General features: G+C 52.4%; 1 protein-coding gene across 1 annotated transcript in view; it reads right to left on the bottom strand.

Annotated features, from left to right (window-relative positions):
- Positions 1 to 3,355: 3,355 nt before the first annotated feature.
- The window catches only part of CRHR2 (corticotropin releasing hormone receptor 2), a 43,971-nt gene continuing 19,669 nt past the window's right edge, over positions 3,356 to 27,657 (bottom strand). Inside the window, exons 4-13 of the mRNA XM_055420930.2 lie at positions 17,945 to 18,030; positions 16,306 to 16,415; positions 15,852 to 15,969; positions 12,840 to 12,993; positions 12,255 to 12,315; positions 10,767 to 10,839; positions 5,543 to 5,628; positions 5,208 to 5,343; positions 4,748 to 4,789; positions 3,356 to 3,631 (exon numbers count right to left, since the gene is read on the bottom strand). Of these exons, the coding sequence (XP_055276905.1) occupies positions 3,491 to 3,631; positions 4,748 to 4,789; positions 5,208 to 5,343; positions 5,543 to 5,628; positions 10,767 to 10,839; positions 12,255 to 12,315; positions 12,840 to 12,993; positions 15,852 to 15,969; positions 16,306 to 16,415; positions 17,945 to 18,030 (1,007 nt within the window). The 3' untranslated portion in view covers positions 3,356 to 3,490. The remainder of the gene's footprint in view (positions 3,632 to 4,747; positions 4,790 to 5,207; positions 5,344 to 5,542; positions 5,629 to 10,766; positions 10,840 to 12,254; positions 12,316 to 12,839; positions 12,994 to 15,851; positions 15,970 to 16,305; positions 16,416 to 17,944; positions 18,031 to 27,657) is intronic.

The following is a 27,657-nucleotide window of genomic DNA, read 5'->3' as shown; positions in this document are numbered from 1 at the left end:
TCCCTAGGTGTCTATCCGGGACTCCTGGTATGGTGGCTGTGGCCTCAGCAGTGTCTGCCTCCACACCTGTGAGCTTCCGTGTGTGCTCCACCTCTATGGAAGTCCACCTGCTGGCGCTCAGTTTCTGCATCTTATCTCCATAAGTCCCTTTTCTGTTGTCCTGCTAGTTACTGCCTTCCACTGGAAGCCAGGGGTCTGGAGACGTCTGGAAACAGACCATTCCAAACAGACCCTTCCAGGAGGGAAATGTCAGACCTGCCTTTCACTTGCCACCATCACCTGCCACGATTGCTGACATATGTGTCATTACTGGCTCATGCCCCAGCAGGCACTTTGTGACCTCACTGTGATGATGAGCCAGGAGGTAGCAGCCGTGCTGGGGACAGGGCTCCGTCTGTAGTCTCTGACAGGCAGGGGAGCCAGAAGCCTGGTGTGAGGACTACCATTGTGGTCTCAAGTCTTTCCTAGCTTTATAAACCAGGGGAGGTGAAAGGGTTAAACAGGACAGCTTAAGGGCACAGGGGTCTGGGAACTTGCCTGCTCAAAATGTGAGTCTGCTAATGAGGCCTCTTTCCAGGAAAGCCGGCGGACACGGGGCTGTCTACACTAAAGTGGACGCTAACAAGGATGGGCTTGGCTGTGAGGAACAGGGGCTGAATGAAGTTAATGAGTGGAGGACCCAGAGACGGGGCCTAATGGCTCTGGTGGCATTTCAAGCCAGAGCTCACTGGAGCCATGACCAGGAGCCCCAGTAATGAGGGGCTGCAGGGTCAGCGCAGGACCGAGGAGGGACCTCTCCAAGCTGCAGAGGGAGCTGGGTCAAATGGTCCCTCTGGCTAACCTTGCTGCACAAGTGTTAGCGACTTCGAGGGCGCTCCAGGGCAGGCCCTCCAGGGAGCAGGCTGGCGGGATAATGAGCGGCTGGGACACAGCAATGAGGCTCTGCAGCTGCCCGAGTGCTCTGCGCTGCTCTGATGAACACTCAGCTCCTCCAGCAGCAGGGCTCTCCAAGTGGCCTCTTGGGCCTGAGTCATTTGCTGCTCCTTGCTCTGCAAGGGCCCACGATAATGCTAATGGAAGCAACCATTGTGACACCTCTGAGGGCACAGGGAGACTTTCCAAGACCTGCAAGGGCTCTGCACCTGGGAGTCTGGGCCCCCCACCTCTCTCTGCTGCACAGGTGTGAAGCAGAGTGTCCCCCTCCTGCATCTCATTCGAGCACCTCCTGGGGCTTAACCACCCCTCCCAGCCCCAGTGCCGAAGGCAGTCCAGGAGCTCTGGTGCTCTGGGACCACCCAAAAAGCATATTTTCCACACAGCAAAGTCCTTGACAAGTCTGAGGTTGTTCGTTTCATTTTTCACAGCCTCATTTACAGAGGACTTAATCATGTGGCCAGTTGACAGATCACCTTTGATGGTAAATCACTGTGCAATTTTTGGCACACATGTCAAAAAGAGTTCAGAGAATTGGGTGACATCTATTATACTTATTTGTGTGAAAGGCTTCTCAGCATGTAGAGCTATAAAAATGGAAGAAAATAAAGAGACTGGGTCCTGATGCATCCACAGATTCACAAATAATGTCTTATCTGTTTCACTAAGATGTGTTTTCAATGTTTTCCTTTCTAGGTTCAGCAATTACTTATAAAAAATTTTAGACATCTATATTGTTTTAATCACTTGTACATTATATTTTATGTCAAAAATCAGTTGTAATCACTCAATCCAGAAGACTTCTTAAAACAAACCGTTAGAATGTTTTGTCATAGGAAGTTATTTCAATTCTAATTTCTAAATATTTATTTGTGGCAGAGAAATATGATAAGGTGAGAAATAAACTTTCAACCATAAAAACTGCTGCATTACTAAGAAATTCTGTAGGGGGAATGGGATGAAAGTACAAGTTCCAAGAGAAAAGGAACATCCTAAAATTTCCAGCTGTTAAGGAAGAGCAGGTTGCATTTCTTTTTTAATAGATGAGAGTATTAAATCACCACTGTTTGGATTTTATATGATGTATTGTAAAGTATTGTGGCAGTTTTATTTTAAAATGTAATTATTTACCAAATGCCAGAAATCACATCCTTCACAAGTTTTTAAATTTATGTGAAAAATATTAGATGCCAACTTAAAAATGTGCAAGATGAGATACATAATTTTAAAAATATGGGGGGGGGGGCGCGGTATACCAAGAGCAAAAGCTCTTTCAAACCCCGGCCTGATGGTCTTCCTGCCCTTTGACTCCCACGCTCTCCTGGAGGGAAGGGCAGATGGAGGCCAAGAAGGAGCCAGCCCTGGTTATTACCCACGGAGACTGCAGGGGTCAGCTCTATGCCTCCCTCGAGACTCCAGAACAGGAGACAGGAACAGACTGCAGCCTGCTGGGGTGCGTCTCTCCTTCATGCTGAATTAAACTGCCTCTGCATTAGCAGGAAGGGCAGACACTGGGCTGGGTGAACACAAGGGACAGACCCGCAGGCATTGGTGGAGAGGGGGATCCGGCCCCAGGCCAGGGTGAGAGTCTCTGCAAACGAGGGTGGACCCGGCCCACCAGCCTTGGACCACAGCACCCCTTCCCCTGAGGGGAGGCTGCGTTTCCACAAAGGCATGGTTTATTTCTCAGATAGCACAGATGTTTCTGAAGGGGACACTGAAGCCCAGCCTCAGGTGGGGGCTGAGGGATTAGTTCCAGTCACCAAAGTCGAACTTTGGTTTCTGCTCTTTTTACCCTACTCCTCTCACCCCACCCCCCAGGCTTCTCCTCCCCGTTTTGTCCTGTCCTACGTATCTGGTTGGTGTAAGAATATGTGCCGTCCTGGCAGCAACTTCCTCCTCACCTGCCCCTCCCCCAGGCTCCGAATCTGTGGACCAGGATGAGAAGAGGCCCCTCAGGAAAGGAGGCAGCATATCCTTCTAAGAGCCCGAGGCTCAGGAGGATGGGGTCAGGGGTGGTGGGTAGGTGAGGCTTCTCTAGGTTGAGAGGAGTTCCTGGGATGAAGCCAGTGGAATTCATCTCTTCACCTGCTGTGCCTCCCTCCAGCTGTAGGGGGCACCACTGAACACAGAGGCAGAAGGCTTGGAGGGGCCAGCCATCACCCTGCTGCTGGTGGGAAAGCCCTTAGCTCTGAGTGGGGGCAGAGGAGCCCCTGGTCTGTCATGAAAGCCCTTCCTGGCTCTGTGCCTCAGTTCTTTGTCTTATAACAGGGTGACAGTAAGGATCCAGCCAGAGGCTCGTGTGGGCAATGCCTGAAGATCTGTGACCTGCTCATCTCTGGGGGTTCCTGTGACTTCTCAGCTCGGCTCCCTCTCGCACTGAGACTTGGGGCCCCGCCGACCCTGGTTCCTGAGACCCGCCTTGTGCTTCCCTTCTCTCTGACCCCACCAGGGCCTGCATGGCTTGAAGAACCCAGAGAAAGGTGCTGGAGGAAAATGGGGATGCTGTATGCTGTCCTGGTGGTCACGTGATGGGTGAGATAGGGGCACTCAGAGGTCATACAGCGGCTGTCTGCTTGATGCTGTGGAAGCTGATCCGCGTGGGCGACGTGGGGATGGACATGGCCCGGGCCACGGGGACTCGGAGGGAGTGATGGTCCTGCCAGCGGTGCCACCTCTTCCTCACAGCTGAGCGCACCTGCAGGGGAGGGGGAGGACGATCCTGAGGTCCCAGCCAGTCCTCTCCCCTGCCCCCTGCCTCTTGCTGGGCCGTCATGGGAGGCTGAGGTGGCCCACCTGACTACCACCCTCACACCCAGGGACAGGCGGGTTCCAGAAGCAGTGTCCTTCTCACATCCTCTGCAGCCCTGATCTTCTCTATGCTCCTGCAAGATATGCCCAGCTTACCCCAGCATGCAGCTGAGAGGGACCACTACTCATTTCAAGAACTGACTGTCACTGCTGCCACTCTATTCTCATCTGCATCGCAGTGGAAGAATTTTCTGCAAAATGGATCATGTCCCCACATGCTGGCCTGTCACATGGCTGAACAGAATAAATGCTCCACAAGCATTCACTGTTTGCTTGCTTTAGTGGATCCTTCTCTCTCTGCCCCCTAGCAGCCCATCCTGGTCTCCACTGTGGACTCTCCTATCTGGGGTCTGCTTTAATTGACAGAGACCCCAGCATGCAGACCCCACTATCACGCTATGCATGGGCAGGTGAAGGGCCTCAGGATGTCACTGGAATTCCTCTGGGGTGTGTGGAAACTCTCGAGCCCTGGCAGCGTGTCTGCTTTCTGCCCCAGCACCCACTGTGGGTCCTCACCCACCACAGGCCTGAGTGAGCCTCTCTCCTGCAAGTCTGCTCTGCTAGGATTCCGGGCTTTGTAAAGCTCACCAGGTTTCACTGGAGCCTGGCCCTCTGAAACCACCTGGAGGCCTGTTGTCCCAGAAGCAGTAGGGAGATGGGAAAGGATGCTCCCTGGACCATAAAAGCCCAGATGCACAGCTCACACCTCACTCCTGGAAAGCGCTCTCCTGTTATCACCCATGTTCTGGCTTCCCTCTCCCATGAGCCCATGCGTCTGCCCACCCAGCTTTCCAGGTACATTGTGGAGAGCTGGTGTATTGTTTCTGCCTGCAGAGTTGACCTTCTAAACTGGTTGGAGTCCCTGAGACAGGATTCCTGTCTCCCCAAAGTTGAGTGGTTTTTCTGGCCCTCCCTTTTCCAGAGTCAGGGGCTCCCCTCAAATTGCCCTGGAGTGGGGTCTGAGGACCTCGGAGCCCAGACCTCCCTGGGACGGGTGTCATACCTCTCCATTGAAGAAGCAGTAGAAGACAGACACAAAGAAACCCTGGGAAGGAAGAGGAAGAAGTCAGTGACCTGCTGGGGGAGCCGCTCTGCCTGGGGGGCTGGGGGTTGGAGCAGGGATGGGATGGCTGGGGGAACACTCTGACTCGGGACCCCAGAGGCTCAGAGCTGGGTGGGCACCCCCATCATGGAGCAGGTTTACCGGGGTTCACTGTGAGCCACAGGGTGCCATAAGTCTTTGGAGCAGGGGCTGGGGCCTGCAGTAGGTGCAGGCAAGGGTGACCCTGATCCAGTCAGGGGTGGGTCCACCTGGCCCTGGGTGTGCACACACTTGTACTTCAGTGTGTATGAAGTGAACCCCGTGGGCACCAGCTGCATTGAAGTACTCTATGAGGGCAGGGGTGCCTGAGCACGCTAGGGCAGGGAAGCTCACTGCAGCCCCATCCCACCACGCGACCCACCTGGAACGACTGCAGGAAGGAGTTGAAATAGATGAACACGATCTGCGACAGCTCGTCCTCCCCAGGGTTGACAAAGAAGAGCATGTAGGTGATGCCCAGAAGGGGCAGGAGAACCAGGGTGGCCTTCACCGCCTTCCTGGGGGGCATAGGGGGAAAAGGTGACAAGACCCATCTGAGCCCACGCTGCAGGTGGGTCCTCATTTACTGGTGTTTCTTCTAGAAGCCTGAGCAAGGCCCCCAGGTGAAACTCAGAGGGTCCTGCCCAGAGGCAGGGGGATGGCCCAGATGGCTTCCTCATTCCTTTCCTGCTGAGGGTCGAGGCACCCATCACTTACCTGTACTGGATCGTCTCTGATGTGGTGGATGCTCGTAACTTTGTCATTAAGATCCTGACAATGTTGAACAGAAATATAAAGTTGATCTGGAGGGAGAAGGGCAGGGAGGGAAAAAGGAAGAGCCATGAGGTGGGGACGAGTTGAGAGACGGCCTTCTCCCCTTCAGCCCCCTGAAAATCCACGTCCCATGCACACTCCAGTTCCACCTGTTACCCCAGCACCTGCATGGGGTCCCAAGGCCTCTGTTCCTCCCTTCTAAGGGCAGGCAGGTACCCCATTTGCTCAGTCCCCTGCCACCTGAGGGTTCCAAAGCCTGCTTCTCCATCCCCAGGCCCGAGTGAAGAAACACAGACTTGGAGGGAGTGAACAAATTTCACTCCTTCCTAAGGCACAACTCCTCAGAGTCACCAAATCCGGGCCCTCCCCAGGGATGCCAAAGGAACCCAGGGCCCCGCTTGGCACTCTGCCCACACTCCCCTGCTGCAGGGCCCCCACGTGTCAACTGAGGGGCTCCTGGAGGTCCCTTGGACAGAGGATGGCCCTGCCCTGGTGGAGCAGATCCAGCCAGATGGAGCAATTAATAACTCAGTTGCTGGGAGGAGTGATTAATCTCTCACCATTCATTTTTTAGAGGAAAACGCTAAAATATTCACAGGCACCTCCGAGGCCATGGGGATGGACAGGCTCCTAGAAGGGCCTCATTTCTCTTCATTCTGAGCCTTCTCTCAGCATCGGAGCCTGCCACGCCCAGCCCCTCCCCAGGACCTGCCCATGTGGCCTCCCGGGGCAGCTTCCGGCTGTGTGTGGTCTCCATAGGCGTGCAAGTGTCGGCTTGTCTGTGTGCCTGTGTGCTGCCCTCTCAACGTTCCACGTGGGTCTGTGCTCTGTGCTGGGATGTTTGCCTGGGAGTGTGCTCACATGTGAGTGTGCATCTGGGGACGTGGACATGCCTGTGTCTCTCTTCATCCATCTCCAAGTACAAGTAGACAAGAAAGTGAGCACTGTAGGCCTGACACCCGAGGAATCTCTCCCAGGAAAGAGGGAGATTCATATTAGCCCAGGGGTGTCTGCTGGGTCATGTGTGTACACACGTCTGAATATGCGCACACACACACACACACCCCTCCTGTCCCAGGCCTGAGACTCTGTCATTTCTGAAGTCTCCTAAGTTCTGGAACCCAGACAGGGAGTTTGGGGACACAGACATCCCTGTGATCTCTGGATCACCCCTAAGCTTGAGGATGCTCCAGGGGTCTGGGGTGGGGGTGGGGGGTCCCTCTTCAGTCACAGCCTGCTGCTCTTGAACTAGTGGCACAGCCTGGTGAACCCAGGGTGAGGGGTGGTGGAAGCTTTCAGCCAGGGCTGCCATGGCCTAATGCACCTTGCTTCCTCTTGAGGCTCATCTAAGCTCTAGCTCCTGGGTTTCTGGTATATTCTCCTGGATCACGAGGTCACTGACACATAGGTAGGTCCTAATCTTCTCATACAAGTGATACAAAACACTTGACCTTTTCTGATTCTTCCTAACTTCTCTGAGAATAGAGGTTGTTGGAATCAAAATATATTCTCATTTCTTCCATATTTCCCTGCATTTTAAACCTTATTCAATAATCGTCCATAAGCCCTTTAACCAATTCAATTGTCCACTCACTTTTATCCATCATTCCTTTAATCCATCCATCCAAATATTACTCGACCATCCATTTATTAACTTCCCTACCCACCTACCCACTTATTTAAAGTGTTACATTCATCCATCCAACCACCCATCCATCCAACTAAATATCTATTCAACATTCTATTCATCAATTTATCTACCCTCTCACTCACGTTACAGATAACATACACAGATTCACTAACAACCTACCCACCCACCCATCTACTCAATAAGCAGTTGCTGAGCACCTTTGAGTTACAGGGCCCCTTCTGTGAGGCAAGAGCAGGACAGGGGCTGGTGTGGAGGGTCTGGGAGACAAGGCCTTATCCCCTCTCCTCACACCAGGCACGAGTTGGTAACACTGTTCCCACCCCATCTCAGCCTGGTCTGTGCAGCCCCAAAGTCACTCTTTCCTTTTGAGCTTGGCTCCCAGCCTCCCCATTTACAACATCTTCTCCACCTCATTTAACTGCAGGCACCTTCCTCCCTTCCCCAGGGAGGCGATGACACTACCCTCCCCCCCACTTCCCAAACCTTCCCTGTCTGCGCATGTGCAGAGGCAGGCGGGGAGGGAGGAGGCCTGACATCTCTTCCTTCTTGGCTTCAGACATGATTCCTCCAGTCCTTTAAACCCAGGTCTGGACAGGAAGCCCCAGCCCTTGGGGGCATCCTCCGCATCCCTTCAGCTCTGGGTACTGGGGTGCTGCCATCACATCTCTGCTCCCTCTTCGCACCTCTCCCAGCCTCAGCTTCTTGTCATGAACATTCACTGGCTCAAGCAACACAGCCAGCCTGCTAATCTTGCCTGGATCTATACAGTCTCAGAGGCCCACGTCCTGAGTCCAACTACATGCAGGGCCCTGTCTGGGCCATGGAGAAAGCCCAGACGGCTCATATCCCTGACCACAAGGCCTCTGGACACACCACAGTGCTTCAACTAGAGTATGCACATCAAAGGTGCTTATTCCAAATACAGATCCTGGATCTACCCCAGAGATTCCCAGGGGCAGATGAGGGACCTGGAACCTGCATTTGGAACAGGGGACGCTGAGATGCTGCCAGGGAAGACATTATCCATGGAACAAAAAGCCAAGTCTTTCACCAGACAGGCCTCACGTGCCATCCACCGTTCACCTATAGATGCAGGGGGCAGTTTCCAGGGTGGGGCTTTCTCTGGTGCCAGGGGAGCTAGCTCAGTCAGAAAACAGACAGGGGCCTGGAAATGTGGGGATTCCAGGGCCTCAGGGCATCCTCCACTGATGGGACATGAAACGTGTGGGTAAGTAACCTGGCTTCTCAGTTCTGCGACTCTTCCACATGTTGCCCCTTGGAAGCCTGCTCATCACTTCACCTTTGTTGGTTTCCTTCCTTGTTTTCTACTTTCACTCTGATTCTACTTCCGAGGACCACCTTCCACATGAACACACATTGCTCTAATTTCAGCTATTCCAACTAGAATCTGCGTGGCTTTGGGCAAATCGTTTAATTAACCTTTCTGAGCTTCTGCTTCTTTGCTGGTCTAGCAGGGATTGCCACTGAGCCTGTCTGGGAAGGTCGGCTCACGTTCAAATACTCATGGAGAGCACTGAGCTTGTGCTTTTCCCACGCTGACAACAGTGACAACAGCCTTCTGCAAACCCAACCAAGCCAACTCACTTCCCAGAACACAGAAATGAGCGTGGGTCTCTCAGACAGTTGTGAACTGCCAGGGGAGAGCAGGAGCGGCAGGGGAACCGAGCTCACATCCAATGGAAAGGACAACAAGAGGTGGTGGGTGACCCGCCTCAGCTAGCTATTAGTGGTAACCCTGTATAGTCATTCCATCTCTCAGGTTCTTCATCTGTGAAACGGGAGCATTATCCTACCTCCAGGCTTCAAGGATGTGAGGACTGGAAATGAAGATAGAGCTTCTGGAAGGGTTGAACTCGGAACCTGGAAGCCCTGTTCATGCACATAGCAGAGTGTGGGCTGGGTCCACAGGGAAAGACAAGCATAGGGCCCTTGGTGAGGGTGGAACCAAAGAAGGCGGCATGGACAGGAGTCGGGAATCGGGTCTTGGCATTGGGCCTTCCTGGCTTCCCTGGTGACTCAGAGGGTAAAGAATCTGCCTGCTAATGCAGGAGACCCGGTTCTTTCCCTGGGTCAGGAAGATTCCCCTGGAGAAGGGCGTAGCAACCCATCCCAGTATTCTTGCTTGGAGAGTTCCACAGGCAGAGGAGCCCGGCAGGCTACAGTCCACGGGGTGGCAAAGAGTCTGACATGACTGAGTGACTAACACACACACACACACACAGTGGGCCTTCCAAGTCTGTCTCCCTTCTCTGTGCATTTCCTTGCTGCTGTCCAACATCTTTGCAGAGGGGGCTTGCACCCTATCCAGGTCAGCCTTCCTTGACTGGTTCTCAGGCTCATCAGAAGCCTTCTCCCTCCAGAATGGGCTCTCAGCTGCTGGTGGGGAAGGGATGGGTCTCATGGGGTTTCCATTCACACTGTGGAGGGGGTGGGGATCAGTGACTCATTGCAGCTGGGAATCCAAGGACAATGATCCCCCCAACTGACTGCTGACAACAAATTTCTGGAATGAATGGAGCCCTGATGGTAGAGTTTCAGGCAGAGGGTAAAAAAAACCTTCTTAGTCATATATATCAAGGACACTCCAAAGAAGGGGTCAAATGAATCCTGGAGGAAGTTGCAAAAGGGTGGGGAGTAAGGAGATAAAAAGAGATAAACGGTCATTGTCTCTAAGGTAGACCAAAGAAACCCCCATTAGGCACCTGCTGTGTGCAAGAGGAGCACGGCCTTCCCTCTTAAGCTTCCCACAGGGAGAGAGTGGCCCTTTAAGGAAGCTGGTACATACAGGAGCCTGAAATTACCAAGCCTGAAATAAGTCTTACGTAAATGCCAATTTCTTATGGGGCTCTTTTGTATGTTTCTTTTTTTTTTAATGTATGATATATAATGGGTTCATTTTTTTGCAGAATGCAGCCTCTACTTAAACTCTACCTTAATTAAAGCTCGTTGTGGTTTAGAGACATGGCAGCAATTATATCTTAGATGTGAATACTTTTGGCAAAGGGCGGGGAGCTGGGTAAGGAACAATTGCTCATTATGCTTTGCTTCATTTGGTCCCACTGCTCCAGGCTGGGGGCGGAGGGCTGAGCCCTGGAGGCGGTCTCTGTGGGTGGGGGGAGAGGTAAGTCTGGGCTGAATCGAATCCTGTAGACCTTTCTCCTGTTACCAGTTGCCCCCTCTCTCCCCACCTGGCTGTCTCGACACTGAACCTGGCAAGGGGATGTCAGATGTTAGAGGCACTGGAAATCTTCCAGTCAGACCCACTCTCTGCCCAGAGAAAGGACCCAAGGGCCAGAGAGGGGAAGGGGGCTGCATCAGGGTGTAGAGTGTTGGAAGAGAGAACGGAGTGCCAAGCAGTGTGGTACTGTGTACAGAGTGTGTGTGGGGGCGGGGGAGAGGCTACTCCAGGCCACGTCCTTCCCCAGCATCTCTGGGGTGGGTCCTCTGCAGTCCTCCGGGTGCCCAGCCCCGTCCCAGTTCCCATTTAGGACCTACCAGGAGCACGAGGATGATGGGGCCCTGGTAGATGTAGTCCACCAGGTCTCCGGGCTCCTTGCCAAACCAGCACCTGCAAAGATGGGGTGGCTGTAAGTGGCCTGATGAACCAGAGCCTGGGACCACTGCAGCCTTGGAGCCAGGGTCCTCTGGCTTGATCCTTTCTGAGACTCCATCTCCATGGCTGCTCCTCCCCCTAAAGCCTGGATGGACAGCCCCAGACCCTCTGACCTCCTTGGCTCACTCCTGAGCTGCCTTTTGCCCTGTGTGGAGGGTCTGGTCTTCTTCGTAGACTGAGGGAGAGTCTGGGTCTCCTTCTCCTCACTCCCCCACCCCCATCCCAGACTGCCGGGCCCAGGGCTAGACCCACAAGAGACTCATGAATGGAGAGCTGGGTTCCTCCTTGCTGGCCCAAAGCCCAGCTTCCTGCAACACCTGTTCCCGCATTGCTTAGAGCACGCTGCTCCTGTGCCAGGTACTTAGCCACACAAAGCCGCAGGTGTGGAAGCGGGAGCCTTCACTCAGTGGATCCCTGGCCTCATTCATTCAGGGGCGGAAGCCTGCTTCTATGCTGGTTGGTTCTCTGGGGATGCCAGGAGTGGAGAAGCTTCAGGGTGTGGGGCCAGGGTTAGCCCAGGACCCAGTTTGACTGTCAGCAACTCTTACTGGACCTCAGAAAGGGCCTCACCGACTTCAGGAAGTTCTATGTCTTCCACAACCTTGGAGACCATCCAGTGCATGCTGCCTAGGTGTGTCCCTCACTGCTGCCCTCCTAGCACAGGGATTCTTTTCTTTGCTTAAATGCCCCCACGACGGGAAGCTCACTACCTCTCAAGGCAGCCCTCTCACTCTTGGGCAGCTTTTATTGCTAGGAGCCTGGAACCTACCCCATTCCTGCCCCCTCCCATAAATCTCATCTCCAGCCTTGGAGACTGCTAGAAGATCTGAACATAGACTGACGTTCCTTGTCCTCTCTTCTCTCAGCTGGTGGCTCCCAACTTCCCCACCTTCCTTGACTGGCCTGTTGCTGCCATCTGTGCTGAGGCTATTTCAAAGTCTCTGGTGCAGAGGGCCCCAGTGTGAAACACTGCACCCCAGGCAGAGACTGGGATGCAGATTAAAACAAGTGTCCACTGGCCTGACCTGGGGCATCTGTGAGTGGCTCAATGCCACAATCTTGGATGTGCTCTGGCCTGAAACTTGGGAGTCCTTGGCCTCCTCCATATGGCCCAGGCCAGGCTCGCCACACCCAACTCCAGGAGGAGGCCTTACCAAAGGCCAAGGAGGGTCATGCATTGGACGCCTAAAGGAACCATGATTCCTAACTCAATTCCACGAAGTTGACTTGACACCTATCACATGAGTACCTCTGCATGCCGGGGAAAGTTTTTCAATTTTAAAACAATGGAAAAGTGAATCTGTCCTGGCATGGCTGCTGTTCCTATCCCGTGGTCTGGCCAGACCCCATGGCTGGCCAGTCCTACTTACTGCTCATTCTCGTAGTAAAGCTTCCCAATGGCCCAGGCAATGACGATGGGGCAGGGGATGCCTGAAAGAAGGACAGACACAGCTGCAGTGGACAGACAGATGGTCAGGAGACCCTCTTGTAGAGCACAGAGTGGGGGTACCACAAAGGGCTAGGATATTGTTTCCAATCATTCAACTGCAGGCCATCTAGGACCTTGGGGGGCCCTGTTACTAGACCCCTGCCCCACCCCTCCCCCACTCTCAGTTATCCCCTCCAAGAGGTCAGAGAGATGAGGGGACAGTGTGATTTTCTGAGATTTTTTGATAGAGAAGTGGAGCTGGCCAGCTTCTCTTTTGAGGTGAGAGACAAAGGTCTTTGGATCGGCCATTCCAAGCAAGAAGAGGAGGACCATTTGTGGACTGTCCTCTTGGAGGGACTATTTGCTTCTCCCTTGTCTATGTGGAGGAGAGCGCTCGCCTCCTCAGACTGTCCTGGGGATGGTAGATGGTAAGATGGTCCCGTCCTTGGACCCAAGATGAAAGAAGGTGACCCTGTCAGCAGAATCCTCTCCCCACTAGACCCTGCAGGCCCCCCAGGACCCTCACACCATCCAATGAAGAGGAAGAGCCACTTGCGCAGGCGCTCGGTGGAGTAGGTCATGACAATGGCTGTGTGCAGGTAGCAGCCCTCTACGAACATCCAGAAGAAGTTTGTCACCACAAAGTAGTTGAAGATGGTGGTGATGCAGCGGCACCAGACCTACACGGGGCAGGCAGTAGTCAGCAGGTGCCTGGAGCCAAAGCCCACCGAGCACCCATCTCGGGTGCTAATAGAGGGGAGTTATTTGCATTATGTCATTGACACGAAATTAAACACTCTCAAATCTCATTCGGAGAAGCTTCATCCTTCATCATTTCTCTTTCAGTTTTTCAGATTAAGGGCCAGGCTCCCCTGGAACCAGGGTGTCTGGTGATTTCTAATCTCCTTCTTCATAAAAGAAAGTGGGAGTCTAGCTCTGAGCTTTCTGCAGGGAGAGGCGAGAACTGAACAGCACTGCTATGTATCACTGTCATTTTCTCCAGCATGTGTGTTGGGCTCTGTAGCCCAGTAATGTACGACTCTCTGAGACCCCATAGACTGTAGCCTGACAGGCTCCTTTGTGCATGGGATTTTGCCAGCAAGGATACTGGAGTAGGTTGTCATTTCCTCCTCTGGGGGATCTTCCTGACCCATGTATCCTGCCTTGGCAGGCAGATTCTTTACCACTGAGCCACCTGGGAAGCCTATTTTTTCGAGGATCACCTTCAGTTCAGTTCAGTCTCTCAGTTGTGACCGATTCTTTGCAACCCCATGAATCATAGCCCGCCAGGCCTCCCTGTCCATCACCAACTCCCGGAGTTCACTCAAACTCACGTCCATTGAGTCGGTGATGCCATCCAGCCATCTCATTCTCTGTCGTTCCCTTCTCCTCCCACTCCCAATCCTTCCCAGCATCAGAGTCTTTTCCAGTGAGTCAATCTTCGCATGAGGTGGCCAAAGTATTGGAGTTTCAGCTTTAGCATCAGTCCTTCCAATGAACATCCAGGACTGATCTCCTTCAGAATGGACTGGTTGGATCTCCTTGCAGTCCAAGGGACTCTCAAGAGTCTTCTCCAGCACCACAGTTCAAAAGCATCAATTCTTCGGTGATCAGCTTTCTTCACAGTCCAACTCTCACATCCATACATGACCCCTGGGAAAGCCATAGTCTTGACTAGATGGACCTTTGTTGGCAAAGTAATGTCTCTGCTTTTTAATATACTATCTAGGTTGGTCATTACTTTCCTTCCAAGGAGTAAGCGTCTTTTAATTTCATGACTGCAATCAGCATCTGCAGTGATTTTGGATCCCCAAAAAACAAAGTCTGACACTGTTTCCCCATCTATTTCCCATGAAGTGATGGGACCAGATGCCATGCTTCAGTTCACAGCAAATCAGCCTGATTTCCATTTAGGGATGGAGTATGAAATTTCATGCAGAAAAAAAATTAGTCAATTAAAAGAAAACTGCTATTGAAACAGTACAGGGTCTGTGAAGGTAAGCCACAGCTCTGGAGGTGATCCTCTCAGATTCCTGGGTTTAGGAAATTCTGGGCTTAGCATGATCGCAGCTGTCTCTGGATTGGAGAAGGAAATGGCAACCCACTCCAGTGTTCTTGCCTGGAGAATCCCAGGAGGGAGAGCCCAGAGGGGGAGCCTCGTAGGCTGCCGTCTATGGGGTCGCACAGAGTCGTACACGACTGAAGCGACTTAGCAGCAGCAGCAGCAACTGTCTCTGGAGGGAGACTTACTCATGCTGGGGCCTCTGGCAAGTGGCCATACCTCGCTGAACCTCACTGCATTGTAGAGAAAAAGATAATACCATCTTACAGGCTGGTTCCAGGAGATGGAGGTGGCAAAGGCAGCCATGAAATGAATGCCGTTGCCATGTGCCTTCTCAGTTGAGGGGTATTTGTCCGTGTCCCTCTGAGCAGGGTTACTATCACTCCCTCAGAGGACAAGCCTGCCCAGAACCACCGTGGGCCACGACCAGGTCTGGTTTCAGGCCAGACCTCTTCTCAATGGACCCTACCTGGCCATCTTTCCTAGGGGTTTGTCCCCAGGGCACCCTCGGAGTTGAGAACGTGGGCAATGGTGGTCAGAGGAGCCTGTCATGGGAAGTGGACTGTGGATGGCTCAGCCCCTCTCTGTCAGGCTCTAATAGCCTCGGCTGTCAGAGCATCAGCTGAGCTGATCTCAGCCTCGGTGGCTTCCCCCCATGATCCCAGCCCTGATTTTGGGCTCCATGTGGCTGTCTGTCTTCTCTGTTCTGAGAAAGTCCTGCTGAGGAGGGACTCCAAAGATCCCCTCCTCCAAACCCTGCTTTCCCCCCCAGCTTAACAATGCCTTGTCAATACAAGCCAACAGAGGGCTGCACAACACCCCAAACTGATTGAATTCCTCTGATGCTGAGGCAAGGCTCAACGAGGGTCCAAGTCAAAAGGCAAACCAGGCTGGGTGTGTGCTCAGGACTAGCCATCCAAAGACAATGTATTGAGCAGTCTCTAACAGTGGACAAAAGAACTCTGTGCACGGCTCCGTTCTAGGCTCTGGTCTCACAACCTGGATGCAGCACAACAGCGGTTGACACAAATCCAGGGTGGGCAGCTGACGTGCTATTCTGCTCAGTGTCCTGATGGCCCAGCTGCAGGGGCATCATAACAACGTCATCTAACCTCTCTGAGCCTCGGTTTCCATGTCTGGAAAATTCCATGTAGGAAAATTCCTACAATTCTCTAATTGGAATCAAGTGAGCTAAAGCTCAATAGAGGTTAATTTCAGCCCCCTTTCCTCTAAGGGACCTTTGGGAGGTGCTGAATGCACAAGACAGGGAGTGGAACAGGATAAAACCAAAGTCTGGTGTCTGGTCTGAGCTGCTCTTAAGACCACGTCTGGAGCCCCATTCCCCCATCCCCGGCTCTGGAGGGACAATGATGTGGCAGAGGTGAGCTCAGGTTCAGGTCTGCATGTGAAGATGGGGTGAGAAAGGTGGGAGCCCCCAGAGCCCCCCAGGCCCAGCCCAAAACCTCCACCCACGACCTCATTGCTCTCGTGCACTTCGTGGTCGATGAGCTGCAGCAGGAACCACATGACATTCCGCAGGATGAAGGTGGTGATGAGATTCCAGTGAATCACGTTCCGCAGACAGCGAATGCTCCTGTGCGAGACCCAGGACAGCTGTCAGCCGGGACAGGCTGCACCTGGGCTCAGAGCTCAGTTGGGGCAGGGGACAGGGGTCAGCTGGGCCTGTGCCCCTCCCTCTGACCCGAGGTGAGGGACAGACTGAGCCTGAGATGAAGGCAAGGCAGTCTTCCAGGGCCAGCACGCCTTTTGCATTCTGCATGCCTGCTAGCGGTCAGTGCTCTGGTACCTCCACAAGCCCCTTTCATCCATGGGCCCCAGGGTCCCAGAGTGGAGGTGAGACTGTCTGGGATGGGTGAAGGGGATGCCATGGGGGGAAGGGCGGAGAAAAAGTAGGGGTGGGTGGACTCACCGCAGGGCCAGGAAAAGCAGGAAGGCACCCACGAGGGCTGCCACGGACACGCAGTGGCCCAGGTAATTGACTATGAGTGCAATTCGGTAGTGCAGGTCATACTTCCTCTGCTGGACAGACAGACAGACACACAGGCAGCTGCAGGACTGGGGCACGTGGGCACTCTAGCGATGGCCACCCAGTGCGTCCTGACCTCGGGGACAGAAGAGGCTCTGAGTGTCACTAGCACACCTGGCTCTCTCACTATAAATGGCAGTGGTCAGAAGTCCCGATGTGCAACGTGGGGCAGATCTGAACACAACGTATCCTGAGCTCGGCCAGAGTTGTGGGGATGTAGACTCTATTTTATTTTTGTAATTAATTTCTTCTAATTGGAGGCTAATTACTTTACAATATTGTGGTGGGTTCTGCCATATATCAACATGAATCAGCCACGGGTGTACATGTGTCCCCCGATCCTGAACCCCACTCCCACCTCCCTCCCCACCCCATCCCTTCTATTTTATTTTTAAATCTGGAATGGAAGTAGCTACACCTGTGTTTTGTCTCAGCTCACACCCTAATGGGATGTGCCTCAGAGTGCACTGACCTATACCTCTGGGACTCGGTTTTGACACCTGTATAATGAAGCCAACCTGCCCTCTCATCTCTGAAGCAGTGAACTATGAATGGCAGGTCTGGGAGTCCCTTGAATTCGGTCTGTTCTGGGTACAGCTGTGAGGGGGTGACTTGTCTGTAGAGATTTTAAGAACAGTACAAGGCCAAATAAAAGTCAGTCTGCTTTATCACCACTCGCTGGCAATTTTAAACAGAGGCAATGATTGAGATGATCCTTCCTGTCAGGGCAGACTATCCCAATACCCCCCCCTCACCTTGGTTTACCCGTGTTCATATCTCAAGCACTGTGAGAAGGAGAGTGACAGCTCAGGGCTGGAGGGGACCACTTTCTCTGCTTTATGACCGTCCTGCTTGCCTCTCTTGTGGCCTCACTGTAGACCTCCTTTGGCTCGCATTTTGTAGAATCACTTTCTCAGGGTAGACAAATGTTTTTCCTCTGAACTTGGACTTCTTTTGGGGAAAAGTTACAGCCTCACTGGGGGCTGTAATGGATGAATGAGGAGGACGATGGAGGTGGGATGTATCTTTTGGAGTCAGGAGTGAGAAGTAGCTTCAGAGGGGAAGAGGCTGGCACCACAGACAGTACAGAATCCAGTTCCAGAGCAAGGGGAGGGGTGAAGTCTGAAGGGGACCCAGCTTCCTCCAGGAATACCCCTCTGAGCACTGCACCTGTTTCCACATGGAGTCGTAGAATCAGAATGCCAGATGGGGAAACAGGCCCAGAGGAGAGGAGTCACACAGCTTGTTAGACATGGGGACACTGGGCACATGGTCATCCCCTGCTTGTGTCATGTGCCACCTTGCTTGTGTCCCTCTGCCGCAGGTGGGGCTCTATGTCCCCTTCCCTACCCCACCACAAGGTCACTGAGCACAGGACAGGACATAAGGGCAGGGACAGAGGTGCAAAAAGGGGTGGGTGGTTGACACAAGGACTGGTTCTGCCCACCTTGGAATCCTCTGTGCTCAGTCTGAGTCCTACCACTTATACAAGGACCAAGGGGGGGCAGGTGGGGACACTCACCTTATCATCCAAAATGGGTTCACACTGTGAGTAGTTGATCCGCGAGGCCCATGTCCCATTCTCCAAGCACTCTCGGTAGGCATTCCCTACAAAAGATGTCAAGCATCAAGCAGGGGTGGGGGTCACTTCTCTCCTCAAGAACTCTCCCTGACTCCCTGGTACCCACAGGTTAAGGTCCCTATGTTTCAGTCTTTCTAGACCTGTAAACACAACATGTCTGAACGGTCAGGTGAAAGTCACTAATGTGAAACATGCATAGCTAAAAAGCATGATTAAAACCCATTTCTGATACAATCTTTGACTAGCAATTTGTACATTTCCTTTAATTTTGTTCAAAACTGAACCCCAGGGACTTCCCTGGTGGCCCAATGACTAAGCCTCCACGTTCCCAATGCAGTGGGCCCAGGTTTGATTCTGGTCCGGGAACTGAAGCCCACAAGCTGAAACTAAGAATTTGCACACCACAACTAAAAATTCTGCATGGCACTACTAGAGATCCCACATGCTTCAGTGAAGACTGAAGATCCTGTGTGCGGCAGGGATGTGGCTGAAGATTCACTGCTTTTAGCATGATGAACAGTTTCCAGACTTATCACACTCATTTTATGCTCCTGAGAGCCATACTTTTCCCACCAGTATCAGCACTTCCATGCTCACCACAGTCACTATTTACACAGCAGGCATCTGCCCCGCACCAGGTCCTCTTCCAACTGCTTTATTTACACCTGCCCATTCAATCCTCACAGCAACCCGATGTACTAAGATTAACCCATTTTACAGATGAGAAAAGTGAGGCACCAGGCAATCAAGCAGTTTGCCAAGGATACAGAGATAAGAAGATTCAAACCCAGAAGGCCCGGTTCAGGGCTGATGTTCCTAACCCCTAACCTACTGGGTAGTGGTACAGGAACGATGGCAATTTGGGGCAACAAGACTGTGCTGCTGACCTTGAGCTGCGGCTGCCTGGGAGGCCACCACGTGATCTCGAAATGTTTGAGAACTCGCCTCTGTGTCCAAGTTGGAGTGTGATGTGCAAAAAGACATTTCAGAACTTCTGTGTCTGATATAGAGAAGTGAGGGCTTTATTCAAGGGGGATGTACAAAGTTCAAAGAATCCTCATATTTTCTTTAAATCCTAGCTTGACTGTCAAGATCTAGCTCGTAAACCACCCTCTCCAGGTAGCCCACTGTCACCTCCAGCCAGGAGGAACCTCTCATACCTGAGAACTCCAAACCCTCTGCTGCCTCTGCTTGGCATTTTGCTGTTTTCTGTACCTTACCTCCCCCGCTTACTCAGAAACTCTAATCCACCCATTGTTTAGGGGTAATTTGTACCAGGATTCTGCTCTCTGGCTAATGGGCAGTTGTTTGTGGATTTTTCTTTTGCGCTTACGTTTGAATCACAATACAAAGCTAATTAAAATAAATGGTTCACAGAGCACAGAGTCACAGAGCTGGAGGGGGGGAACCTTAAATTGTTTTTGGAAGCAATGAATTCTGAAATAATTCAGTTACTTTAAAAATCCACTTCCGCTGAGCTAACCGTGAGTTAAAAGCAATGAGATTATGAAGGCACACTTGCTGAAGAGCAGAAGCAATGGCGGAGATTCTACTAGCCTAATTGCTTTTTCATTTGAGCTCATAGATTTTTCAAATTTGGGGTTGTTACTGGCCTACTCCTGACTCCTGGGCCTGTCACCTGTCAGCGAGGTCCCTGGCTGGGGTATGAGTCAGTTAGGCCAGTGTTGGACTGACACTGACTCTGACCCAGTGTAAGGACACCAGCTTCTTGCCCCTAACCATGGCACCCAACTCCAGTGGGGTCTCTCCTCCTACAGGTTTGTTATATACAGAAAAGTTGTATGTTAAGAGAATGTGATGCATAGGATCAGTGATGTCACTGAACTAAGGAAGAGTAAAGGGTGAAGCCAAAAGGACCAATGTAAAGGCATTTTGGGAGGGTGGGTGCTTTTATTAAATGAACAGTTCCTCCCTGATAGGGGTTTAGAGTCCCTCTCAACAGGCCTGGGTGAGATGAGACAGACTCTGATTCTGGCTATAGTCCAAAAGACAGAAAATTTTATCTTCTATGGATGTGTTCTTAGATGTTATTCAGCCTTCCAGAAGTTCAGTGCTAAGCTCCTTCCTCCAGGAAGGCCTTTTTCATTGCTTCCATCTAAACAGTCTCATTCTCCTGAGTCTCCCGATACCTCCATGCTCCTCGGTCCTGACAGCCTGAGCCCCACACTTAAGCTTGTGCATATGACCTGGACCTGAGTTGTTCAGGTGCATGAGTCTGGTGTCTCAGATCAGCGCGGGGCTCCCTGAGGATGTTGTTGCCCAGTTGTGTCCGATTCTTTGCGACCCCATGGACTGCAGCATGCCAGGCCTCCCTGTCCCTCACCGTCTCCCGAAGTTTGCCCAAGTTCATGTCCATTGCATCAGTGATGCCATCCAGCCATCTTATCCTCTGATGCCCTCTTCTTCTTCCCTCAATCTTTCCCAGCATCAGGGACTTTTCCAATGAGTCAGCTGTTCACATCAGATGACCAAAATACTGGCATTTCAGCTTCAGCATCAGTCTTTCCGAGTATTTAGGGTTGATTTCCCTTAAGATTGACTGGTTTGATTTCCTTGCAGTCCAAGAGACTCTCAGGAATCTTCTCCAGGACCACAGTTCAAGGCATCAGTTCCTACCCCTGAGCTGAGAACACTTATCTCCCAAGTACGGTATCTTGTGGTGGTACTGACCATGGGTGGGCTTGAGGATGGGAGGGGTCAGGCTAGAGAGGCTGCAGATCTGAGACCTTTCTGGTCCCTTACATCAATGCCCTTGGGGTGCCAAGCTCTATGGAGTTCTGTCTCCTTTATTTCCCCCCTCCCCGGAGTCCACCCCTCTCCTGTCGCCCCCACCCACCTCCTCTCTGGTCATCTTGCCTGGACTGGTACAGCAGCCTCCTCTCTCACCTCCCTGACTCATCGCTTGTCCCCCTCGACCCTCTGTCCTTTACCCCCGTTTCATGTTGGTTTCTAAATAAAAGCCATTTGCTGCTGCTGCTGCGTGCATGCTCAGTCATGTCAACTCTTTGAGACCCCATGGACTGAAGCCCACCAGGCTCCTCTGTCCATGGGATTCTCCAGGCAAGAATACTGGAGTGGGTTGCCATGGCCTCCTCCAGGGGATCTTCCCAACCCAGGGATCGAACCCATATCTCCTACATCTCCTGCATTGGCAAGCAGATTCTTTACCACTGAGCCACCTGGGAAGCCCAATAAAGGCCATCAACAGCTTTTTATCACTCTGGAGAATAAAGTCCAACTTTCCTGGTGTGCTAATCAAGGCTCTTGACACTCGGGCCCCAGCAGAACTTTCCTGACCCTTCACTACCTCTCCACGTGGCTGGTAATATTTGCACCAGCAGGCCTGGAACACACCACCCTTCGAGACTCTCACCCAATACTCACTGACAAGCTCCTGCCTCTCTTTTAACCCCCAGCTGTAACGCCACCTCCTCCTGGAGGCTTCCCCAGCACCCAGGGTACTAAGTGATCTCTCCTTTTTCCCTCTGAAGACCTCCTCCACGTCTTCCCATCTCTTTAAACGTAGGTCTTCGCGCTCTATTGCCCTTGAACTACAGCAGCACGTTCATTTCATAGCATAGTCCAGCGCACACACACACATCCCTCACATGACTGAATCCAGTTTCACAAAGCAAATTTTGTCTTACCACAGCTATAATATTTTCTTTCTATTCTTTTCTAATGAATTATATGTATTTTATACCCAAATGCTAGTCACGACCCCCTAAATTTACTTCACAATCTGCTATGGAACAACACAGTTTGCAAAAGAAAAATCTAGAGCATTTGCCGTCATTCACTATGGGCTTCATCTCTTTAGAATGGATCCTTCTTTTCTTTGCTACTGAACTTAAGCTCCCTGGGGACAGACAAGTAGACAGAAACCATATTGGAGTCAGCAGATCCTGCCTCAGGAGTGAGCCATTGAGTACATGTGGGCTGAATCAAATTAACTCAAATCTGGCAAAAGCTGGGAAAGAAGGGTCTGAGATGTGGGATGTAGTGGTGGGAGGGGGGCTTCCCCTCTGGGGACCCAGTCATGCCTGGGAATAAGGCTCTGGTTATATACAATGAGTATCCGGAGGTTGGAAGACAGATGTTCCCAGCACTTCAGGAGAGTTGCCTAATGAGGACACTGAGCCCTCAGGCACAGCCTTAGACAGAAGAAAGGAAGATTGTAAGAGTCCCCCCCGGGAACCAGAGGAAGATGGGCACAGAGAGTCTGAGGGCAGGTGGTCAGGCCAGAATTGTGGGGATGGAGGCGGCAAGGTGGGTGCCTGTTACTACAGCAACACAGGTGCCCCCACTAAAGATTGATGCCAATGGTGTGCAGTGTAGTCTTCCAGGGGCATCAGGGTCTGTATGCTGCAGGCAAGGTCTTCTCTTCCAGGGCTCTGTGGTCTGGGAAACCCGGACTCTAACCCTGGCAGCATGACAGGACTCTGCCCCCAGAGTGGCCCTGGCCTGTTGAAAGCCCCCATTACAATATGCTCTCTCCCTTTCAGATGCTGACATTTTGATGAGAGTTTCTGGTTTGGGCAGTCTCCTGAGTAGTCCAGGAGCCTGGCTGGGAGAAGATGGAAGCCTACATTCTAGCTGTAGTTTTGTCTCTGGCTGATTAAGTGATGTTGATTAAGTCCTATCCCTTTTGGCCTCAGCTTCCCCGCTCATGAAAAGTAATGTAAACTGCTTCTCAGTGATGCTATATTGGCATTTCAGGTGGGTCCAGTATTTGCTGCCTGGGACTTCTCAATCTGCTAAATGCCAGTAGTACCCTCAAGCCATTGTGACACCTCAGACATCCATATGTCACTTTTAAGCACTCCTGAGGTTGGCACTCTATCTCTGATAGTTGAACCGACAGTGTATGGGAGATGGGGACCACGAGGGAACCATTGTGTAAGAGTCAGGCGGGGTGTGGGGATGAGTGAGACTGTGGTGGAGAAGCAGCGATGTGGTCATTGGCTGTCTGCAAAGAAAACGACAAGACATGAGGGTGGAAAGGTGCTGACAGGAAGATGGGAAGGGCCAGAAGCAATATTTACTGAAGGAATGAGGTCACTCTGCAGGACTGAAACTTTCAGTACCATGGAGAGCAGAACGCTACCACTCCCTACTTCTCACCATGGACGCAGCTTCAGTGAACTGGAGAGCTCCTAAGATCTAACCCTAAGCCCACCCCCATCCCACATTCACATTCAGCCCTGTGCCAACAGCAGCTTCCCTGAGCTACCCAAACAATGTGTGTCTCCCTGAGTTAAGCCTGCACATTTCCTGTCTTATCTGATTACTGCACATTGGTGGGGGTAGAGGTGGGGGCAGCTGGTGATGTTGACCCAAACTCAGAACCCACCTGCCACACTGAGAGACTGAGAATCTGCCATCATCAACCCAGTCATCAGGTTAGGAAGGGCCTCCTCAGGAGCCATCTGCTTGTGACAGGGGTGAAGGGAACTTCTTTCCCATTTTTTCAGCGCTGTATGGAAACTGCTCACCATCACTCTGGACCTCCCCAAACCCCCAGCTCTCTATTTCTGCCCTTCTGTCCTTGAGTAAGTGTGGGAGGGGTAAATGTCCACACCCACAGCAAAGAGTGGGGAAACTGAGTCAGAAAGGCACAACGCAGACCCCACTGGGTCCATGAAAAAGGGAAGAGGTATGAGTAGAATCCAGCTCACTGTGTGAGATCACTGGCCTCTCCATGGAAAGGGGCAAGTGGGAGGAGGCGCCTACCCTTGTTCAGGCCGCTATTGTGCAGGCTCCCTCCTTCCAGTCATGCCTAGCAACGCTCCATCGGCTTGTCGCCATGACGCCGGCCAGCAGAGGGAGGCTGGGAGAAGGACCTTCTAGGTAGAGGCTGCTGTAGAGAGGAGGATGTCGGGGAAGGGGGCCCCGAGAACTCATTCAGCTCCCCACCCACCTCATACAGAGAAACTGAGGCTCAAAGAGGAGAAATACCTGCCCAAAGGTGAGACAAGTAGAATTAGAACTGGCTCCCAACCATTGTTTCTGTGAACTGATGGGGGTGGGGGCAGGGCATCTCTGGCTAGCGGTCTTTTGTTCTCCTGTTAACACAGGGGTCTCTGGGGGCCAGGGGGTCACTTCTCTCGAGACCTTTGGGGATCAGATCCTCTTAGTGTAGACAGACTGTCCCCTCTTGGTGCCCCAAGACATCATCCAGAGACCATACAGCTTGGTGCCTCTCAAGGTCAATAGAAGGCCACACCACCCCAATAGGAGGACAACCATCCTTTGTGTGAGTGGGAGCCTCAAGGACACGATCCCAGAGACATGACTGCTCCTCTCTCCAGACCCTAAGCCACACTCTACTCCCCTTGCTGACAACAGCCTAGCTGTGCACAGGGAGTCCCAGGCAGTATTGTCTTTTGGTTGTGACAGGGGCCCATGAGGTCAGTATGTGTCCTGTGTCCTTCACATAGATAAGGAAATTGAGACTCAGATGGGGTGGATCTGCTACCCCATTCACTCAGTGAATCCCAGCACAGCCAGGACTTAGGTGGGCTCCCCTGAAGCTGAGTTTGGGTTCCTCCTGCTATGCCTCATCCCCAGCCCCACCCCTGCAGGTGCTGTAAAGGGAAATTCCGGCCAGACTCTGGAGCACCTGGTTGGAGGTGGGTGGACTGCCTTTAGGGTCCTTCGGGGTGGTCCCTGAGAGTCACCGGGAGTGGAATTTGCTGTGGGCGTTCCCGATCCTGCTGGGGTTGCCAGGGTGGAGGAAGAGTGGACAGCGAAGGACGCTGCAGCTTCTGACTTAACAGCAGGAGGGAAGGGAGGAGAGGGAGAGGGACAAGTTTGAAGTTCTCAGCCAATCTGGATTCGGATTTAGAAGGTTCATCCTGAACATCAAGCAGCACCCTTCAGGAGTATTCCAGTCCTGCCTCATGACGCTGTGGATGAGCATCTGGGGTCTGAGTAGTGTGAGCAGAACTGAAGCCCCTGCCCTGGCATTCAACGCCTCTATGATCTGGCCCTGTCCCTCCTCTCCCTCTGTTTCCACTCTCCCTTCCACCTGACACATCACTGGCCCAATTATCCAGGCTGTGCTCCACAGCACTTGCTCCATGAAGTCTTCCCAACTTGCTTTCCCTTCTTTTTTGGAATCAACTTTCTTCCATGTATTCCTACAGCCTTGGCTGTGCTATTTCACTGAAGAGTAAATACCAAACAGTTCTCTTTAAACATCTCTCTCTCTAACACAGGAGACCCTGGAAGACTGACTCAGGTCTTATGCCTCTTTGAAGAGCTTGTTTCTAGTGGAGAAAGGGAAACATATAAACCCAATGAAGGGATATTAAGTGGAGGATTCCTGGTGAGGGGGTGAAGGAAAGTCACGGAGGCCGCACCTTTGGTCTTGCCTGAGATGAAGGGTGCTTAGGCAGAGGGACAGCTGGGAGTTTTCCGTTAATGTTTCTCAGTGGTCCAGGCCTCATGCGTGCAGATGTGGAGTGTGGGCCAAGAGTTCTTAGAGCCAGCAGAGACTGTTCAGGGCCCTGGCTTTCTGTGGAACCCTGGGTAAGAATCTTTTACTCTCTGGACCAAGCATCTCCCAGTCTTAAGCAGCAAGGGAGGCGAGTGCCAGATTTCAGCACAGAAGTTCTCAGGTGTTTGGATGGCCAGAGAGGCATCCTTTTCTGCTCTTTCTTTCCTCCTCCTTCCGTCAGCCAAACCCTCTGATAGGCATCCAACTTTCCCTCTCTCCCAGCAGGGGACAGTTCTCAAAAGGGTGGCTGCTGACCTTTGGGCTTCAGGGCTCAGGGTGTGATTGGGTCTCACTGGGTACTAGGAATGCAGACATGAGTTCCTGGAGTCACAGCTTCTATTTCTCAACCCAGAGGGCCATCTTCCTGGGACTCTGGAGCTGAGGCTTCACCTTGGCACCAGGTCTGTCCTCAAACAAATGTGATGTCCCCACTGCTTCAAGATCTCAAGAACCAGTCCTGCTCTCCCCCTCCAGGAAGTCTTCCAGGAATGCTCCAGTGCCCACCAAGCTTATCTTTCCAATCCCTGATGGCTGATTTGGGTGAGCTTGGTCTTTAAGCACCCTGGGGTTTTCTGAGGACAGGGGTTAGCCTTTTTCATCACCCCTGGTTCCCAAGTACAAGCAGGCAGACCCAGGGGGAAGACCCTTGTGGCTGGAGACCATCTAGTTTATGTGTTTCCAGTTTAATACAACCAGGTCTTCAGCATGTCTCTAGAGTGGGGTTCTGGGAAGTGGGGACCCCAGTCCTCTCCATGGGGTTGAGTTAGGTGGGGTGTCTCTTCCCCACCCTGGCAGATCCTTCAGTATTGATGTGCCTGCCATTCTCGACAGGTGGGAGCCTGAGGTCAAGGAGCTGAGGCTGAGCCAGGCTGGGCTTAGAGATTCCACAGGAGGAAAATGACCCTGCCCACGTGGTTGCAGGACCCTCCTTTGCAGCCATGAGGACCACAGTGACAGGCAAGAGGAGGTGTCAGAGCAGGGCAGACAGAGGGAGCGATGGGAGGAGGGAGAGACAGAGGATTCGGGGAGATGGAGGGGAGGATGGAGAGGGAAGATGGAGCTAAGGTGGGAGAGAACCACACAGACGGAGAACAAAAGAGAGACTGAGAGACACGCAGAGACAGACACACAGAAAGAGACATTGAGAAAATACACTCAGAGACAGAGACAGAACCAAACAGAGAAACAGAGTCACGGAGACAAAGAGAGAGACACATAGACGCGCGTGCAGGGATGGAACACGGGTTGGGGGCCGGAGGAAGATGGGACACAGTGCCCACCTCCGGCCAAACCGCCGCTGAGCTAAACCACTGCCCTTCTCCCTGGGACTGGGGCCTGAGAAGGGGGTGGGACTTGCTCCAGGGTCTGCTGTATACGGACATTATGTTAGTTTTAGGTGGCCCAGAATTTGACCCTGCTTCCCATATGGGCACAGGGAAACCTGGGTGAGGCAGAGAATACCTCCTGCCATAGAGCAGAAATGAAAGGCCCTCCCCTTCAAGGCTCTCCTGTGGCCAAAGCTGGACTGGGGAACCAAAAGCTCCCCCCTTCCCCCACTTCCTCAGATGCTCTGGCACCAAGGAAATCAGTGAGCTGGGGGCCCCACAAAATGGAGATGGGGAGAAGGCTTCCTGAGGACCATTGCAGGAAGCTTGAGATCCTAAGGCAGTGATGACGGCAGGGCTGAGGCCCATCTGGTGAGCAGGGCTCACGGCATTGTCAAGGCCCACTCAGAGAGAGTGGGGGTTCCCTCACTAGGCCAACTCTGCTCTCAGTTCTTGGCTGGGGACCCCATATCTGATTCTCCATCCTATCCAATAATTACATCAACTTCCCGATATCCTTTCAACAAATCCCTCTCTGCTTAGTCCATCAGAGTTGCTTCCTCAGAGGCAGCAGAGCCTTAGTTAGAACCCGTGTCCTATTATCAGCTGTGTGACTTTGGCAAAGTCACTCCTCTGTGCCTCAGTTTCCTCATGGTAATATGAGGCTAATACTCTGTCTCTGTCATCGGGTGATTGTACAGATCAATGTGTTAACACAGGTCAAACGGCAGGGCAGACACACAGAGCCTGGGCCACCGAAGCAGTGACGCGGAGGTGGGGAGAACACTGGAGGGGACTCAGACACA

Source organism: Moschus berezovskii, chromosome 3 (assembly GCF_049115385.1).
Source record: "Moschus berezovskii isolate FMDL1 chromosome 3, NW_MosBer_1.0, whole genome shotgun sequence".
Classification (NCBI taxonomy): domain Eukaryota; kingdom Metazoa; phylum Chordata; class Mammalia; order Artiodactyla; family Moschidae; genus Moschus; species Moschus berezovskii.
This window is presented reverse-complemented; position numbering and strand designations above follow the sequence as displayed.